Consider the following 21059-nt stretch of genomic DNA (forward strand, 5'->3'; position numbering starts at 1 on the left):
CCACAGTTCTGTGAAAATATGAATGCCTTGGAGATAAATCTATGACTCAGATCAGTTAAATATTTTGGGATACGAACAAAGCCTTTTCAGTGGTAACTGAGCACAAGACATTGAAGTAAGCAGAAACACTCTCTTTGAGAAGGAAAGCTGAATGCACAGAATCCTGAAGCCAGTAATTTGTGGTTCAGATAGCTGCATTGCTCAGTTGTTAGCTTAAGTCCACAGATATCCACAGGAGATATTTACAGCGCTGCATGTTAAGGTCTGTCAATAAAAATCCCTCAGCTATAACTCACACATTAACACAAAGGTGTGAATGGTTATTCCCTGTGATGCCAGGACAGACATGGGCCACAACATCTGCTGGGTTACTGCGTAAAAGCTTTTATGTACTGTCTGCCGTAGTCACATCTGGCTATAAGTGATATGGGGTATAAAATTCTACGTTAAGATTTGGATGTGATTACCTTATTGTAAAGTGGGTTTGTAATGGTTTTAAGTTGCTTTTATAGGGAGAATGTTTATGTGATACAAACTGGTGATTTAACATCTTATCGACTCATTTTACAAATTATATTTTACAAAAGAGATTTTTATTCCCAATGGGGATTACCTTTTATCACCCACGGATCCACCCGCAGGATGCTAGCACTACATGTACAACTTTTACAGACTGCAATTTTCATAAAAAGTAACATGTAATATATTTTTTGACATTTCTCAGCAAGTGGTGAAGAAGAACACATTAACAAGGGGAAAAATAAAAAAAACACTATAACACTAACACTAGACAAATACAGAGTAATGCAGTAGGCAGGCCCTTCTCCTTCTTATAGAGCCACCACTACAAAATGTGTTCTGGGTCAGATCTCAGCTGAACCAAAGCGGCGCTGTGCTGGCATTGCCTGACCCTGTGATCCCCTCTCGTCTGGCAGTAGCACTGCCACCAGCCAGCTGGCTTTTATCTGCCCCCCCGGCTGCTTAATCCCACTGCTCTGCTAGTGGCTTGCTCGCTGCAGCCAGGAAAAAGTCCTTTTCACTGTTGTCTGCTTCTCTTTCTTTGCCTCTTACCCCATCATTCCATTCACACCTATCTATTTCTCTTTTTCTTTCCCTCTACCCCTTTGTCTTGCTTTCTTATGTTGTTGTATCCCCTAAATGAATTCCCTCAGAAGCCTCAAAGTATAACAATTAATAGATTAAATATTCCTTTACTTATATATTATAGTATAAGTTGTCACTCCAGTTAGAAAAGCAATGTCATCTTTACATGTGTGTAAAGGCAGTGAACTGATTTGTATGTTGTATGTTTGCTGTGTGCTGATGCATGTGTGTTGCCTCTGCTCACCAAGGACAGATTCTCAGTTCAGGCCTGGCACCAACAGCATCAGCAGAACAACCTTATGTAACACATACGCCAATAATTAACTGCATTACACAGACTAAAAACCATGTGTTTGCCATGCAGAGTCAACTTTTGTCCTTACTTTAATTAAAACATGGAAAACAAAGGCAAGGTCAGTTCTTCTAATTTATGAAATGTTCTTTCCATGTATTTCTCTTCAGGGTGCTGCTGGCCTACATAACAGCAACAGCAGTTACAGCCACAGTGTTCTGAATATACTCACATGGCAACCCGGTGGCATCAAAACATCCGTCCCAAAGCCCTCTTGTATAATACATCAGTCGGCATACATTGTGACCTCATTGCTGAAGCCACAGGACATCATTTTACTCAAGAGGACAAACACAAGTGGGATGCCACACTCCCAAGACAAGGTAAAGCAGAATTGAACCTTCACGGTACAATATTTGTTTCCTGGGCCACTACAATGAAACAATACATAAAGGTACCATAAGTTGAAAGTCAATAGTACCTTTAATGGTACAAGCTTCAAAACTAAATAATAATCAGTTATTATTTTAAGAAATTACAGTGCTACCTTTTTTAATTAGAAGGTGTAGACAGATGGAGACAGTGTAGCAGGACTGTAGACTTAGACTACTTAAGACTTGACTCCCTAAAGACGACAAGCCTATTGGTTAAAAGGACTTGGCATCAGCTATTAGAAACAAGACTACAGCCATGTAATGTGCCATGTGGACTAAGTTGTACTATTATGAGAATAAAGTCATAATACATATTTTTAATATCTACCTGCCCCTTACTCTGCAGTGCATTAGCCTTCGTTTTTTTGCTCTGCTAACATGGTAGTGTCCCCTTCAGACCGTCTGACAGACAAAGAACGCCGTATGGGACTGTACTGGATGAGACAACTTTGCTGTTTTTCATCGAAGGTGGAAAACCAAAACTAAATGAAAATCTTACCAGAGCAATGGTGTCTTGCGTGAGGAAGGCAGAGAAAGAACCGACACAGAGCTACCAGTCCGAGGAAAGACGCCACACGGCAGTCCAAATTATTTACAAGTCTAAATAACTGTAGACAATAATAATTAAAGATGGGGGTCTCAATATTACAACTTTTTTCTCCTAACATTTCTCAAAATCTCAGATTTAAAAAAACCCTAAAAACAGTAGGGTCCTATAATGTAACGTTATGTCTCGAGCGTCAAATCTGATTTAACTTGACACGATGGACAAGAAGGCTAATGTTTTTAATGATGGCACTGACACGCAGTATTAAACGGGCCCAGGCTGCAGCATCTGCCTGCTCTCTGTTGGCTCCCACACACACACACACACACACACACACACACACACACACACACACACAGCGCCCAGCGGAGAAAGACGCCACACCAAACTACTCCAACTACTACCGTAAGTACATGCAATAAAACCTTCGCAAGTAAAAAGTCAATACTTCATTAATACACCTGTGTGTAGGGTAAACATGTAGAAAGGGGTTCATGTAAGCATCTCTTGCTAACGTTAGCCAAATGTAAAAAAACAAGCTAAATAGAAAGCTGTCTGTCTGTAGCATATATTGGTGTGTAGTCTTTAAATTTGGCACACTGTTATAAACTCAGCTGCTGGCTGAGACAAACCAGCCGCTCCTCCTTCTACGAGGTAACATTACCTGCAGGCAGTGAATAACAGCAGAGAGGAGGAGGAAGTGGAGGACTGATACAGACTTTTACAGAGTTTTTTATTCTTTCTAAATGTCATAGATATTGAGTTTATATATATAGGGACTTTGCTGTTGTAAACATTAATGTTGCTGCTCTAGAAACAACATTTGTACACCCTTGCCCTAAAGGCCATTTTTTTAAATTACAGTACTGACTAACGCATATGTTCTGCAGTAACAAGCTCCAGACCCTAAGCGACTCCCTTGCCACCTCTCTACCTCCCTCTGGTTTGTCTCTTACTCTTTAGTTGTGGCAGTAGGAGCTGTCACTTCTCTTCCTGTTGTTACTCAGCCTCTCAGCAGTGCTCCAATTACCAAACGCCACTGCCCGCTCCCCGACAGGCCGGGTCACACCTGGTTAGCTACCCATTAAACACACTCATGACCACAGACAGAATTCAGCCAAGCTTAGCGGATGCTGCTAATGTGCCGCCTACACCCCAGTGAGTCACAAAAAAACCTACAGAAGGACACTTTCTCCTTTTTTGTATCTTGGTTTTGTTTGCTCTTGCTCTTGCTGAAAAAAGCAGACTGCTGCTGGTTTGTCTCTTCTTATTATGGAGAGAGTATCTTCTTCACAGGTAAGAATGAGTTACAGGTTACTGAATTTTGTTTAATCTTAACAGTTGCAGTAATGAATACTTCCCCTGTGAATCAACGTGACCTTCTTGGTGTTTGCCCCTTAAGTGCAGGCAAAACAACTGCATTGTTATAGTGGCCAAATATCCCTGTGTGCACATTTATTAGTGCTCATGTGGCTCGGTGCTTATTGGTTCTGGATATTTCCAGATTTTTCACTCCTCTCCAAAAACAATCTGCACTCTTACTTTTACTGAATTCTTAAATTTAGGCAACAAAAAAGGATAATTCCTGATAATGATCACATAATAGTGATGAAAAGACCTCTGTGTAGAAGAGCTCCAAGAATGTGATCTGATGCTCTAACCCCTGATAATTCAAAAGGGACACATCAAAGTGCTAATGTGCTTCAATACAGCCTATTATGTATCGAGGTTTGGGCTTCCACCTGACTGTGACAGCTACAGGCCATAAAACTCTCACTGCGCAGTTTGATACTGGGGTTGTTGTTGCTCTACACACACACACACACACACACACACACACACACACACACACACACACAGTTACAACAAGCCTGTTTCTGTGTCCCCTTGATGCAGCTCTTTGTTACTCCACAAGGTGGTGCCCGACTGAACCATAGTTGCATCTGTCCTGTGGGATTACACAGTATAAAATGATCTCCTATTTTATGACCTCAGTGTTCACAGTTATTAGTGCAAAGTCACATCATAATACACACCCAAGCAAGGTAAACCAGTAATTCAACACTGCATCACTGAAACTGCATGGGCTCTGGACCAAAGACAAGAGACTGAATGAACACAGAAAACAAACAACATCTTTAGTCTGTAAACATCACAACAAAACCGGCAAAAAGCATCAACTAGGAAGAGGTCAATGTCATCAATCAGGAGTCAATGGACGATCAGAGAAAGATCCATGAGGCAATTCGCATCTGATATAGTGTCTTTAAACAGAGACAGGGGTTATTATCTTCTCCCCACATGTGACCACCTGCTATCACATCATGGAAATTTCATACGTACTAGGAATCCACATTAAAAGCAGGACATCAGCGGCATGTAAACACTACTGAAGCATCCATTCATTCAGTCTGACCTCCATTCTATTATAACTGTCCTCATAACTAGCTGAGAGGCCAGCGATCAGGCAGACTGAGTAACCTCAGAAATTTACAAAAGAACAATTGCTTCCAGGTAGGCTCCATTAATGGATTATACAAAAAGACAACTTCATTGATTTCATTTATTTATTCATAGATTTTTCCACCCTTTTTTTTAAATGTCCGTAGTATAACCGGAAAGCACATAGTAAAACTGAGGGCTTTTTACAGACGGTTAAGTGCACAACATATAAAGAGTGGGAGACTCCTTGTCTTGGAGTTACATTTGGCAAAATGGTTCTGTGAGACGGGCGAGTAATGGATGTCAAAAATGCTTCAAAAACATTTTCTCTTTGGATTACACTTTAGACCACATGATAATAACTGAACCATCTCCCTGACAACTCAGCAAACTCCACTGATGGAGGCCATGAGAAATTTTAGACTGAAAGCTCAGAAATTTCCAATAAATGGACCTTGTGCCTGAAAGGGCTTTTCCTACTATTTCCAAGAACAAAAATGAACCTTCAAACTCCCTTACTCAGCGCTTATTTAGCTGTTATATGCTGTGAATTATGACAGAGGCAGGTTTTATGTTTCAGGCTTTTACCTTGCTTCCCTAAATCAGCAGGAGATAGAGGTGTTGGAAACTGCTAATACTGACCAGATGACTGCTCAATAGCATAAATTGGTCTACAAAGCGGTGGTTTGTAAAGGTGTATAGCAACACTTATCTATCAGCGCTAACCAATTTTAAGAGTGTGAATGTGAACTGCTTCAGCATTCAAAAACATTTTGTATCCATTAACAACAAATGATCAAACATTGCTTAATGAAGAGAAGCAACACATATAATGACAAGTTTTGGCAGTGGCACATGCAGTCATTTAACATTAAAAAAGCTATAAAAGCATTATGGACATCCTGTCTATCATCTGAAATAATCTAAAGACTGTCTACAGTCTTCTACTAAACTAAACTAGAATGATACATTTTCTGATTCTTCCTCACTCCAGCATGGGGTTCCATAGGGTTGAGTACTTGGTCCACTATTGTTTTTATGTTTAGCGCCATTGGGTCAGATCAATCGTTCTTTTGGGATGGCTTTTCACTGCTATGCTGATGATTTACAATTATATATGCAAGTTATTGCAGGAAATGCATCTGATTCAGTTAAGTTATTGAGTTGCTTGGCTGTTGTGAGGAGCTGGTTATCAGCAAACTTCCTGCTACTCAACTCAGCAAAGACTGAAAAGATAGCTATTGGACCAGCTAGATTAGGTCATTTGGATGACAATTTTACTCTGTCCATTGATGATTCTGTCATTCATATCAAGGATAGATTAAAGAATCTTGGGGTCATTTTTGATTGATCACTTTTGTTTGATTTGCATATTAAGGAGGTGACAAAAGTAGCCTCCTTTTATCTCTGAAGAATTGCAAAGATTAGATCATTATTGTCACTTACATACAAAATAGTGAATGGCCTTACACCATTATATCTGTCTGATCTTGTGAATTCCTAAGTGCCTACACGGTTGCTGCGCTCCCAGAGGACAGGACTTGTACCAAAGTTTAGAAAGAAAACGTATGGTGAGCGACCCTTTTCATTTCGCACTCCAACATTATGGAACAGTCTTCCTGCAGATACTAGACTGGCATGTTCAATTGAGGTTTTTAAATCAAAGCTTAAGACCTACATAGTCACTGCTGCGTATGAGTCCTAAATGTTTGTTTATCTCTGATGTCTATATATGAGTGGTATTTACATTTAGTGTTTTAATTTGTATTGTACTGCTTGTATGTTAATTCTTGTAAAGCACTTTGATTGAAAGCGCTCTATAAATAAATTTATTATTATCATTATTACATAAAGTTCCAGGTGTTGAGTGGTGATGCAGTATTTGTCACATACGGAGCAATCAGCTGGCACACCTGAAGCAGAGTTGTCATTTCTCAACACCTCCACCTCCCCCTGATGATTTTAAAGTAACACTGAAAGCCTGAAATATAGTAAACAAGCATTTGTCATTGTGTGTCACTTTTATTCTTTTTGAATATCCTTGTTTTTGGAATATGTTGAATTTTTTGCGGGAAAGTTAATCAGCCTTTTTAGGTTGAAACAGCTCTTAAAGACGTATTGTTACAATCATGTAAACAATGGATATATAACTATTTGCAATAAATTAATATGGGTTCTTTATAAAAGGTAAAACTGTATGCAAATGCATTATATTTATATTACTGGTTGTTTGTGTTCCGTGACCAGCAACTATCATCACCAGCATCTAATTTCTAGTTGACAACATTTTCATTACATTTCAAATGATACAACATACTACATTGTTACTGATACTGTATGTTGAGACAGGTGAAAAATACTAAAAATAATGGGAAAATACCAGGGAGCACATTGCCATGGTAACACTGGCACTTCTCCCTCCTTTTCTGCCTTTGTCTGTGGGTGGGCTGCACCATTCAGGATTAATTTGGATTAAATCATGGTTTATTTTACAATTCAGCTGTTTTGAACTCAAAACATGATTCTAAACATTTTTTGTTAACTAACTTATACTACAGAGTAATTGACTGGTCATGTTAGCTGTTCCCATGTCCTCATTTACTCTTATAATCTCTTACGTCTGAACTTACTGTTAAACTAAGCAGATCTAAGCCTTTCCTAAACATCGGGTTACACCAGAAGGTATTCATTTGAATTCAGATCAGGGTCCATCTTTGTTTAGCTGAATTTACTGATAAAATACTTAAATGAGATTCAAACTGAATTCCAACTTTAAATAAATAAGTCCCTGGATGAGTAAAACATGGTTTAATGATATAAAATATAGGCCAGACTGAATGATCCGGTATAGAATGATAATTGACAACAAGAAGAAAGACTGATCACCGGTGCATCCTCAGAGGGTTTCGTATGAATAAAAGATAACATTATTATGGTTGTTTGTAAACTTTACATTACAATAAACACAGTCGAAAGGTTACATGAATTGGTTATGGAGGCATGGCAGAGATATTCTAACTAGCATTTCACTCACTTTCATGTACATTATTACAGAAAAATGCTTTGCCTTTAAAACAGCATCAGTTCTTCAAGGTTTTTTTTTGCTATATCATCAGGTGTATGATTAAACAATTGCTTATGCTTATGATCATAAATTCAATATGTAGGTTGAAACGTAATCATTGGCCAGAACATGGCCAGGACATCCTTGTAAAAGAGACTAAAAATCTCAATGGATTTCTTTCCTGGTAAAATAAAGGTAAAATAAATAAATAAAAAATAATCATTAACTAAAACAGAAACAGGTGTGTCGGACGAATTAGGAGCCCTGGAAGAGATGGTATGGCCCTCAGAGCCCTGATCTCAACATCATCGAGTCTTTGTGGGATTACAAAAACATAGAGAAGCAACTGAGTCTGCCAAAATCCACAGAAGAACTATGGGTAGTTCTCCAAGATGTTTGGGTCAACCTACTTGCCAAGTAAGTGTACCTAGAAGAATTAATCCTTTTTTGATGGCAAAGGGTGGTCACACCAAATCTTGATATGATTTATATTTTTTTTTCTTTTCACTCACTTTTTATTTTGTTAATTGATAAACATAATCTATTAACATTATATTTTTGAAAACATTCTTACTTTACAGCATTTTTCCACAGCAGCCTAAGACTTTTGTGGAAGATAAATACCATACTACTACTGTATACAAACACTTGTTGCGAGTTTTTTTTCAGTTAAATCTTTCTTCTCTCATGGCCAAAACCAGCCCAAACTAAAAGTTTGATAAGCAGAGATTTTTGCATTGAACAATCATTTTCTGAGGACTAATTCTGCCTCATGAGGACAAGTACAGTAGCCTGTATCTTAATGTGTGTGCCTGGATTATTACTTGTTACTTTGAGAGGTAACACACTACTTTAAATAATTTTTGAAGATGTTGTTATTTATAGCAGCTTCAATCGGTTTCCCCTCATTATTCCACTTCCACTCACTATCCTGCCTCCTCTTCCTGACGTGTTACCTGACATTGTCGTGCTTCTGGATGTAGATCTTGTGAAACATCATGTCCTCCTGCTTGGCGTTTATGTCAGCTTTCATCTCCATGGCAACATGGCGAGGAAGCACTGAGAGCAGAAGACGTTCCTGCAGGAAAGCATGGGGGGGGAGTAAGTTCAATGGGCACATATAAGGAAGTTAAGTGGTGGAGGCAGTGTGACTAACGCACATGAATAAATTCACAGCAATGGCTACTCCCATGGTAATGGGGCTGGGACTACACAGCTACACAGTAAATAAACCGTTATGTTTATAACAATTACCTAGTGCAAGTAATTAAAATAATTTTGTAATAGTATAACAGCTTTAGAAAAAATGGATCCTCTGCATGAATACTTAAGTGTATTTAGATTATTTGTGTAATGAAAATATTTGTCCCCAGGTGTGATTTCTGTAAAATGTGTTGGTTCAACTTCTTCTCCTTGTTCAAAGAAATTATAAAATAATATTTTCTGTGCTGCTATGCTCTAGTCTACAGTGTCAAAAACCCTACTCCTGTTTAAGTAAAGCTGGATTACTTTTGCCACCAACTTTAAATACACGTCTTATTGAGGTGACTGACAGGATGGACATGATGCTTGTGTGAATCATCAATACAAAATATGACATATAAACATTTAGCAGCAGTTTAAATGCGTTCACTTTTGGGTGAATCCGGAAACTGTGTGGTGCCGTGTTTTGTTCCAATTTGCAATGGCAAAGCATTCTGAATTTTATTGAGCTTTAATCTGTGCCTCTGACCGGCTTCTTCTCCATGGCAATGATGGCTGAGGATCACGGCTATTTTAATACTTTCCTCTACAAACCGGTTGAAAAAACAAGATTTCTCATAAATAAAGTAGAAATAATTAAAACTGATGGCATATATAAATCTGTAGTCAAATTCAAAAAGGTCATTTACAGAAGGGAAAATAGGGGAGTGAGGAATTAGGGGAGTTTAGGAGAATATTAGTCTGTGTAGAGTTTCAGTGTGCGACCTGCAGCTGCTACGTGTAATTCAGGTTTGACAGAGGAGGCAAACTGAAGGCTTTGGATGGAAAGGGCTTGACTTTTGAAATAATCTTTAAAAATGCAAATGCAAGGTGTCAGAGAATCATAATCACAACACTTTGCCAACATTTCCCAAATATACCCCAAATTCGAATTTATATCAGACACACAGAAACTCCCCTATTTACTGGGAGAAATGACCAAATGTCAAATAAATGCTGCAAAATATATCTCATCATGCCATGAACTGAGGACAATCAGTGGAAACTTAGTGGAAGTGGAAACTTTATAAACTGCTGTTTTAAAATCTCACATTTTGTCTTTTTTTTTTAATGAACTAATTCATTAATTTTAGTTTTTTTCCCCTTTTGTTTCTTTGTTTGTTTTAACACACACACACACACACACACACACACACACGCTTACTGTCTTATTTATTTACTTTTTATTTAATATTTATTTTTACGGAATTTTATATTTTATATATTTTTTCATTATTATTATTTTATTTTGTATTAACACACAGAAACACAACTTTTGCTGTTTTATTTTCTTATCTAATGAAATGTATGAAATGAATTGTCCTTATGTACTTTATATATAGCTTTGGCAATATTGTTGCAATACATTCATGCCAATAAAGCTAATTTGAATTTGAATCACATGTGTTCACTTAAGTCTTGTTTCATTTCCCCTTGCAGCTGCTAAAAAAATGTATTTTTATTAACTCTTATTGTAACACTTTAAATACAACAAAAACACTGGAGCTAAGTAATATGTAGAGTTTTTGTACTAGAAGACATCCGACATTAAGTGTAGTTTCTGATATTCTGATATGTATAACTGCAAGAATTAAACAGGCAGCGTGGAGGGTGAAGCCTCCATGTTCAGGTTTGACTGTTCTGCCGGTACATAATCTAAGACATAGGAAGACATGATTCATTTCTCACCAATAACAAGAACTAACTTATTGGTACAGTCCAGGTTAATATTATTACAGCTATCTGCCATTTTTAATTGGAATCCCATGTGTTGTGTTAGCTAAAGCTAAAGCTATAAGCATGTGGCCTGTTGTAGAAATAAAGTTATGGAACTGTGGGGATTAGTGTTTCATACAGATGTACGTGTAAAAAAAGTAATGTTTTTCCAGCAAGTAGCAACATTTTTAAATACTGAAAATATAAATACATAAATAAGTATGACATCATGCCAATGTACATCTCAACTAAAGAATCTGATACTGTCTTTAAAAAATATTTTACAGCTGACATCCTTCAGGAAGGAGCAGGCTGCTGTACACACTTTTCAGAGCCATCTTGTAAGCCTACAGGAGGTGGGTGTTATTCCTTTAAAAGAAAAATTGATTTAATTTAATCACCATGTCAATATAAATCTGTGCTCTCTCTCACCTGCTGCTGGTTTTCCCTCTGGGAGTGGAGGCGAGCCTGGATGCATTCCCTGGTCTCCTGGAAGGCTTGCCTCTGGGAGCCCTCAGCTGGGTAATGGGTGCACACTCCCACGATGTTTGTACAGGAAAAGATCAGCACATTGGACACTATCTGTGGAAGACCGTAAGAGAGAAAGAGTTAGAGTGCCATAATGAGGGGGCATCTCTGTGAGCCAGAGATCAAATAATAATAATCTTTATTTGTAGAGCACTTTTCAAAAACAAGTTACAAAGTGCTTTAACAAGTGTAAAGACAATAATACCCAAAAGGCAATAATACAAAAACAATACAAGATAAAAGCATGAAAACATTGAAAAGACTAAATACACATTTAAGATAAATATAAAATTAGTAAAATAGAATAAAATAAAAGGGATAAAATAAAGTCAAAGACTGCAGTTCAAATGCAAAGTGCCCAGTTCAACTCCTGCTACGGGTATTTGTCGCTTGTGATTTCCCTTTCTCTCTCATTTTAATTGCACACATCCAGCTGAGAGATTTTATGCCATGTTGAACATTAACCTTCCCTATGCAGTGGGACCAGAGGGCTAGTTTAGGTGCTGCTGTCTAATGCATATTATAAGACATGTTTTTTGAAGATAATTAAATGTTAATTTTACTTATCTCTATTACTATAAGAACACATTAGGGGAGCCACCCAGTTCACCAGACCCTTTACATACCCAGATATGATGCATACTGCACACACAAAAGAATGAATATATCACTTTTCAAACAAATGGATATATGGTCAAAGGGTTTCTGGCAAACTTTGATTGAGCATTTAAGCGTTAAATGTCTTAATATTCTCAACATTTATAGAGTAAATGTGTGTACTGTATGTTTTCCTTGAGCCTAAGTAAACATTACGTGTTGCCACCAGGGCACAAAATCCACACCATGCAGCCACCAGCCAAATGCTGGTAAAATATGCAAGTGGCTGGTAGATTTGCTTCACTCATCAGCCCGAAAAACAGTGGTAATCTATTGAGAAGTTGGCAAAGTAATGGTAATGACCTGCAACTTACAGCACTGAGTTAAAACTGCTTTGCTGTAGATGACATTACTGGTGCATGTGCAATGACTATGAACAGAAAAGGTCTGGTTCCACTCCAAAAAGATGCACAGCTTCTTGGAGACTGATGATTTCTAACACAGAACAATGTGTATGCAGGTGTTTATGAATCTGGTGCAAGAATATGACAAACAGATGTTTGTTTTTTTTGTTTTCTGTTTATCTGTTTTTTTGGTTTTGGTTTTGAAACAATATAATCAAAGAACAAACCATACACGGATTAATGTTTTTTTTAATTTTTTTAGAATCGTTTTCAAAGCCACAGTTATACAGAACAAAAAGTGATTACCTAAACAACAAAAATTTGTACCCGAACATGCATGTAACCCAATATCTTAAGCAAAACCTGGTTTATGACATCTGTAAAAGGTGATTAGAGAAACCAGCAATTTCATGGTGATTTCGTGACCATGTAAATGCGTGACCGGATTTCTGGACTTCAGACAAGAAACTTTTTTTACATGCAGAGTGGCAGGATGAAAGGAAAGATTACACGACGCATGCTCTTATTTAAAATCCATCCAAAGTTCGACTGAAACTGAAATTCACACCTTCAGAACATTTACAATCAATACAGGATAATTGTAAGGAGATAGAAGAATAGCACAGGAAGTTCATGTTAGAGGTCAGGGGTTAGAGGTGTTATAAGTAAAAGTGTTCTCGGAAGAAATGAGTTTTCAAAAGCACCTTGAAGTTAGAGAGGGATACCCTTGCTCTGATGGCATGTGGAAGCTTGTTCTACTTTTTTTGGAGTTACAGATGAGAATAGCTGGGACTCCTATTATGGAGTTTGGGTAGATTGGTGCAGACCCAGTAGTCACTCTGTATGCAAGTATTAGTGACTTGAATTTCGGGAGGCCACAGGTAGCCAGTGGAGGTCACTAAGTAATGGAGTGACATGAGTGTTTTTGGGCTGATCAAAAACCAGGTGCACTGCTGCGTTCTGTACCCTTTGTAGGGGTTTCACTGCACATAGGGCTGGACGATATGGCCAAAAATGTTATCACGATAAAAAGTTTCATATCTTTCGATATCGATAATTATCACGCCAAACAGTGGATCACTTCACAAATCTGAGGTAGAACATTTATAATAAAATCTTTTCAACAAATATGCATGAGTAAAATTAAGTAAAAGCTTTTTTTCTGTCCTTTTTCCTCAGCAAAATAACCATCTTACTAAAAAATTAAGTCCTAATTCGTGTATGATTTAAGTGAATAAAATCAAACATTTATTGAATATCTACTGAACATTTGTTATATTCTTATTGAAAAAAATTATATTGCAATAATTATTTTGATTGTTTTATTGTCCAGCCCTAACTGCACAAACTGAAAGACCCAATAGGAGGGCATTGCAATATTCGAGGCGAGAGATAACCATGGCCTGTACCAGAAGTTGGGTGGCGTACTGAGTAAGATAGGTAGGGGCTGATTTTTCGTATGTTGTATAGAGCAAAGCGGGACGACTGAGACAGCAGCAACACGGTCAGTTAGTCAAAGTTTCTCACCACCCTGGTTGGAGTGATGGTTGATGAGCCAATTTGTAGTTTGATGTTGTGGTAAATAGCTAGATTGCTTGACTGGAATGACTAAGAGTTCAGTCTTGGAGAGATTTAGTTGAAGGTGGCAAGCCTTAATCCATGCTTATATCAATCAATCTCTTTATTTGTCCCCGTAGGAAAATTAGTTAGCGTGAAAGCAGCTAGGCAGCCACAGAGCAGTGCCACACCTTTGCTCAATACTTATATGTCAGGGAGACAGTCCTTGATCCGTGCTGAGATGGTGGGGTCGTCTGGCAGGAAGGATAGGTAGAGTTGTGTATCGTCTGCATGGCAGTGGTAAGAGAAGCAATGCGAGCAAATCTAAATATCTAAGTCTAAATTTGATGATTTGTAAAATTAAGACACATTTGCACTGTGAGGAAGAGCTGAGAGACTGTCCTATCACTGCCGCGTCAGCATGCCACGTCAGCACTCTGACACACACGCACAAAATCAGGACGCAGCATACTCTATCACTATACAAGTAAAATAAGTGTTGTTATTTTATGTTTCTAGATAGTTTGGTCAGACTGTCCATACTATCTGAGTTTCTTGTGTGTATGTAATCATACTGAATGAGTTACAGCAGCTGGTGGAACAAAGGCTACCTCGGAGAAGGGGTTGACATCTGTGGGAAAACCTTTGTTGGTGCACACTTGCATGTGTGTGACTCACTAAAACTTGAATATTCAATTAGCAGCACATCAGTACCTTCAGTCCAAGTTTCCACTTAACAAACAGCTTGCAAGCTGCCATGTGTCCAAGGCACCAGCACTAAAAGACATTGTTTCCATTCAGTGCCAGGCCTACAGTGGGTCCCGGGGCTGGCAGCCAGCAGCAAGTTAAAGCCAATACCCCATTCTTGCCATTTAATGGGCAGAATCAGCCAGCGGAATCACATCACACCACGGGCCTCTCTATTGCCGGAACAAACTGAACAAAAACACAATGTCTTTATCAAGTCAAAAACCCCTAAGTAGGTCTCCATGCAAAAACCAAGCACATTCAGAGGGAGGGAAGACTAGCATGGAAGTGAGGCACGACCAAGGAAAATAAAGAAATGAAGTGTGAGAGGAGGTGGTGAATTTAGAAAAGGTTACTATTTGCTATTTCTGATGTTTATCTAACTGAAAAACTGTTAAGCGGAACTGGACTGACACACAGAAGTCAAATTACTTTGTAGATAAAAACAGTCAAGCCAAGACAAAGAGTTTTGCCCAAGGTATATTTCCCATTACCTTCTTTATTTTGGCTGCTTGAATATTTACTTTAATAGTTTTCTAACGTAATAGCATTTCAGCCAAATAAGCTTTTGTCAAGGCACTGACTATTTATTGCAAATGGCGTAAAAAGGCTCTTCTCCTTGAGTGAGCTCTCAAAGAATCCAAACAAAAACAATTTTGGTAATCCCTCGGCATAAACACATGAACTATGATATACAGAATCAGTCTTTGACCACAATCTGGACCTTACTTTTGGTAATTCATCTGCAAAAGCTATCAAAGCTGTACGATTAACAATATTAAATAATCAATTTTATGTCAACACAATAACATTTACGACCCTGCAGAAGAACTCCATTGTTATAACCCATAACCAATGCAGTTCAGTTAACACATTTAGCAGCTCAAAAGAGAATTGTCATATTCAGTGTATCTAGTCATGGTTGAAAATCTTAAAACTGTATGTAGATTAGAAAAGAGATGCAGCAAATGGCCTCATGAAGAAGTAATCCATCTGAGTCATGCCAGAGTCACATCAAAGAGACAAACCTCTCAGCACACAGAGAAAGTATTACAGGCAGAACGATTTTTCTGTATAATGTTGAGTAAATTACCTTGTTTAAGAGGCAATACTGTCGCAGAATCTTAATTGTTAATCTCTTAATATTGCAATATTATTGCACAAATTTCTAAGCCCTGACTTTGCACAACTCTAACATTCAGTGAATGAGAATGTATTTCTCATGAACTTCCTGTTGATAGTCGAAACTCTGGTAAAGAACTACAGAGAAATCATTATGTTTTCCTGTCCATGAGAGGCTTATTAGCATAACAAATGTGTTTGAGGCACATAATCAGCAGAGATGGATGTACTATTTTGACTCTGGGGACTCTGTTGCCTGGTACAAAACCCCAGGGGAGCAGAAGACTAACTGCTATAGTGTAAAGGTCTGTGTGTTTGCGTTAAGAGCATGACAATTAATGTGGAAAACATAGACTCTTGCTTCAAATCAGCTTGAAACTGTCCACATGTGACATTTAAAGGTGAGTCCCTGCTATCAACAGTGGAGTTAGCCAGCCAGTTGCAGCTGCACATGGAGCTCCACCGAAGCCTCGAAGCATCCCTCCCCCACACTGCCATGGAAACGGCATGCATCAGATAAAGTCTTTCAACAGGTCAATACAAATATTCCCCAGCAGCAGTCTTATTCTATTAATACTGCCTGTGCTCACCAAGGCCTTATTTGGAAACCTATGGGCTTTTCCTCGCCTCAGGAAAGTGAGAGCAGAAAAAGACAGCTCCCATGTTTAATACAGAGATCATCATCAGGGTAAGAACACAGAAATCTTCTAACAAATAGCTGCAGAGGAGAACTGATGAAGTTTCTGCTGGTGATTGGCGTTAATAGATGTAAATAAATCAATGTCTTCTCAAACTTAACATACATAATCAAGAAAGATCATATTCAGTAATTTCCATCAGTGATTCATGCATACTTCTTTGCTCACCCTGCTCATGAGGACTACTTTTCCTATTCAAAACCTGCCGAACCAACGGCGCTCAGGCAAGTTATTTTCATAGAAAATGGTTAAAACACAACCAACCTAAATTCAACACAAAGTCCCCAAATGACCAAGTGCCTGCTCCCCCAAACAAGCCGTGGCAGATTATGCTACACAAAGAGAGAGAAAATGTGATGTAACACTCCAGCCAAAAAAAAGCTGTTTGCCTAATGGCACTCCCACGGCTATTTTACTCTTTACTCTGTATATCCTTGTTTCTGTTATCATCTGATTAATGGAGGCCACTGCAGCAATGACCACCAGAAAATAAAAACACCTACCAGGTAGAAAGTACTCAATACTATACACATCTATCACATTATGTGTCTCTTTTGAGCAAAGTGCAGTCCTGTGGTCTTATTTAGAAAGAAAGCTGTTCAGCACATGACCACATCAACACCAGTTTCTTCTCTACTCCTGAGCTGTCGCCACACTTCCAACAGACTTTTCATTTATTCTCATGTATGTCTTTCAGAGATGCCCAACATCACGTCTATAGAGGACAGGCAGCCAATATCCAGCCCACACAAGTGATGACAGCAACCAAACCAAACCATGTTATCCTGCGTGGTGGTAATGCAAGGCAATTTATTTCTGACAACACATTTTGATACATTGGTACCTTGTTTGGCATAAATGCTGCCATAGAGCAATGTTTTGATGAGCATGTCCCTGTGATGTTTAAGACACTTGCTGTACCAGCAGGCTTATGAGGTCGCACTGCAAGACGTGAGCGCAGGTGTGAAGCAAGACACATTTCTGAAGCCTGCAGAGGGCGGTAATGCACATTTGTTGTAGATTCCATAGTTGGTTACATTAATGCACACTTAAGGTGGGAATGAGGGCCCAAAGGTTAGAGAAGCAGGTCTGTGGCCTGAAAGTCCCCGGTTCAGACTCCAGACCCTCTGAATAAATCTGGATGGGGAACATGGTACTTCAACCACCCACTGCCCTCTTTGCCACTGCTGAGGTGCTCTTGAAAAAGTACAAAACAAAAGGAAGTAGTAAAGTGAAAGAGCGAGACACTCAGTTGGCTAAATAACAGTTGCTATGCTTCCTGTTTCATTCATTTTTCTATAGAAAATTCTTAGAACTTGAAAACTCCCATAAGAATATAATGAACACTATAGAAAGCTCAGAAAATAGATGCTAAAAGAACAATGTGTTCACCTGTACCCTTCAAAATAAGATCCCTGGTAAATCCATGCTTTGAAAATGTTTTAAAAGGTAGAAAATTCATTAATTCATGCATGTCTTAGGCCCTAAGGTTTTAGAAAATCTACAGGGGAGCTCCAAGTAAAACTTATACAGCTCATATTTGTTGTTTATGTGATTATTGTGGCTAAAAGTGATTAATTTTGATCACATGGTGAACATTCCTGTGATTGTCAGTAGACAGGCTGTTGATGTACTACAAGGGCATTTTGCTGTAAGGTTCAATATGGTTGGTTGACTGTTGACAATTGGTGGAGCTTGTTAGAAGCGAAGGCCCTGTAATTGAACAATGTGACAATCAAGTGTGCAGTGATTCCTCTACCACTCTTTGTGAAAACGCTAAATATTAAGAAATTAGGCCAAATTACAAGCTCTTTCAAGCAACAGCAGATTGCTGAATTTTAAAATTTAAAATGACTGCGTTAACAAGATCACAATTCCTGCAGGAACTGATTGGAGCAAACCGTGAACTTAAATTAACAGGCGCCTGTTAACTCTTTTTGGCCCCTTGGTAAGTACTGCAACCCTAAGGCAGTCCGATACTTACTTTTACTTTGATTAGATTATTAAATTGATTACAAGTGTACACCCCCTTAGTTATCACACTGAGGCACATTGTGTGCTTTAAGGATAAATGCAGGTCATGTGCTTCATGCTGATTACTGCGAGCAGCCCACTGCCAGCCTCCTTCTGCAGGGCAATGTACAACAGGGTGGAAGTCTCTCACGTGAGGGCCTGCAGTTATTTGTTGATGGATTTTACCTCAAAAGCTGTAAGCTGCTATATTAATGCCTTTGTAACCAGGAAGAAACCTGAGGATCAAATTGCATGAACCCAAGGGAGGTTTTGTTGCATGAGTTATGTGTCATATGATATATTTCAAATCACTATGACAATCCTATAAGACTGCTATTATTACACTGTGTTATTTCTGCTTTGTGCAGTCAAAGTGCAGTCTAGTACTGTACATTTAACTTATTTAATGAAAAGCTTTCAATTTTAATTAGAAAGTAATCACGTGGAGTCTACTGCATTATATGTACTTATATTATGCGTTACTATAACTTAACAGGAAAATGTGGATATTCATCGTATATTGTCTGGAATAATTAATTCATACATTAGCCATCAAAAAGTAACAATGAACTAAAGGCACCTGCAAAGGAACACGACAGTGTTGCTTTCATGAAATACATAACTTTGCTCCACAAATAGATACACATATTGAACAAAAAAAAAGCAAATGGAGACGAACAGTATTTCATACTCAAACATTAAGTGAAACGACATATATATTGTAGTGTGGAGAACATACTCGGCAACCTAATCCAATTTTCCAAGGAGACTCCTAAAGTGTGAAGGAGACAAAAAAGAGATGACAGAAAACAAGGAACCAGAGAGAGAAGGAACAACATGATATAAAGGCCCCCAGCCCAACTGCGCTACAGTCTGCTCCCAACCCACCAGAGTGCCCCCTTGGATCCCCCTGACCGATATAATGCCAATATTCATTGTCCTTTAGCTCTGTTTTGATCACAAACAATATCTGGATCAAGTGTGAAAATGCCCTATATCATGCCTCTGCATGTCCTCTGACCTCCTATGTCACAGCTTGCTGACATCTCAAGAGCATAAAAATCTTTGTTCAGAAACAAAATGTGAAAAAGATATTTTTGAGAACATGTCTGGAGTCTAACTTCAACACAGGGACACCAAATGCTTTCAAGCAGCCCTTATGCCTCACAGGAGATGCTGAACTCCTGGGAACCAAAAGGTCATTCTATGAGTCATGCCTTTGAAGAAGAAAGACAAGGCCACCGACAAACAGAAGAAAAAGCACGCTTAATTTTTCATCTGATGCTTTAGAAGAGAAGAGACAAACAGGGGACACTAACTGGAGATTCTACCAAATATAGACCCCATATTTCAAAACTGGCCATACAGGAGACATGGCTATGTGCCACTCTTTGATGACAACACCTACTACTCAAATCCATTTTCCTCCAATGCTTTGAAAACTCTTGACAGGAATCAAATCTATTTTTAACAGCCAGCCAGGTAGGTCTGTGCGCCTAGTGTACCACCTTGACAAAAGGAAGAAATGACAACTTGTAGGAATTCTCTCTGCACACAGATTTATTTGAAGCTAGAGGATTCAGTTTCCATCTTACCTAAGGCCTCAGAACCAACACAGCCTTATGAAATGGTCTAAAACAATGCTACAAATATCCTGTAATGCACACACACTGTGTTACTGCAGAAGTCCAGTGCTAAAAGCAAAGAAGTGGACTGAGAGGGCGTCCCCTAGTCTGCCTGAAAGTTGAAACACGATGAGAAATGCATTAATGCATTCCCTTGACTGAGTTCCATGAATTTAACACCTCTGCATTTTGGTGGCATATTTTTTAAAGCAAAATTGGCAGAAAAACAAAAAGGATCCAAAGAACTATTAACAACACTGTTTATCACAAAGTGTTTTACATTTTGTAAAAACATTCATGTTCCCAGAGAACCCCAAAAAGCTGACTTTTAACATACTGTACATTGTGTAAAAGAAGTAGACGTAGCCACCCACTGGTGTGTGGACTACCTTTTTGAAGCCTTGAGTTGGGCATCTTAGCTGTCGCCATCTTGTTTTCTTGGAACTAGAAGTGACCATATTTGGGCCAGAGGGTGGAGATGGAAAGGGATACTGTCTGACAGGTTGCCATGGCAGTGATTTGGCAATGACAAGTAGCCCCGCCCTAAAGCATAACCTGCTTAATTGTCTATTTTGCTCTAAATGGGATCATAATTTACAAAATGAAAATTATGCTGTATTGAAGAAGACAGAGGTAATAAATCAAGGGAGAAGTAGGGTCATTTTCTCATAGACTGCAATACAATCAGCTTTCTTTTTGCAACCAGTGGAGTCGCCCATGTTGGCTATTAGAAAGAATGCAGGTTTGAGGCATTGTCCCTTCAATTTTCAGTACTACTATACTATATACTTGGTCTTTAGTGCTAAATAGCAAATGTTGCCAACACAGCATTTAAAAGACGTCCATAAAAAATATTCCATCCAAATATATGCTCAGTATGTTATATATGGATATGAGTATATGGATGGAGTGTGCATTAATTTGTTC

The 21059-nt window shown here is 38.5% G+C and overlaps 1 protein-coding gene across 2 annotated transcripts in view; it reads right to left on the reverse strand.

Annotated features, from left to right (window-relative positions):
* The window catches only part of adcy5 (adenylate cyclase 5), an 89151-nt gene that overhangs the window by 37983 nt on the left and 30109 nt on the right, over positions 1-21059 (reverse strand). For both annotated transcript variants that reach the window (XM_046053874.1, XM_046053873.1), the window contains exons 2-3: positions 11274-11423; positions 8840-8961 (exon numbers count right to left, since the gene is read on the reverse strand). In XM_046053874.1, the coding sequence (XP_045909830.1) occupies positions 8840-8961; positions 11274-11423 (272 nt within the window). The remainder of the gene's footprint in view (positions 1-8839; positions 8962-11273; positions 11424-21059) is intronic.

Source organism: Micropterus dolomieu, linkage group LG07 (genome assembly GCF_021292245.1).
Source record: "Micropterus dolomieu isolate WLL.071019.BEF.003 ecotype Adirondacks linkage group LG07, ASM2129224v1, whole genome shotgun sequence".
Lineage (NCBI taxonomy): Eukaryota > Metazoa > Chordata > Actinopteri > Centrarchiformes > Centrarchidae > Micropterus > Micropterus dolomieu.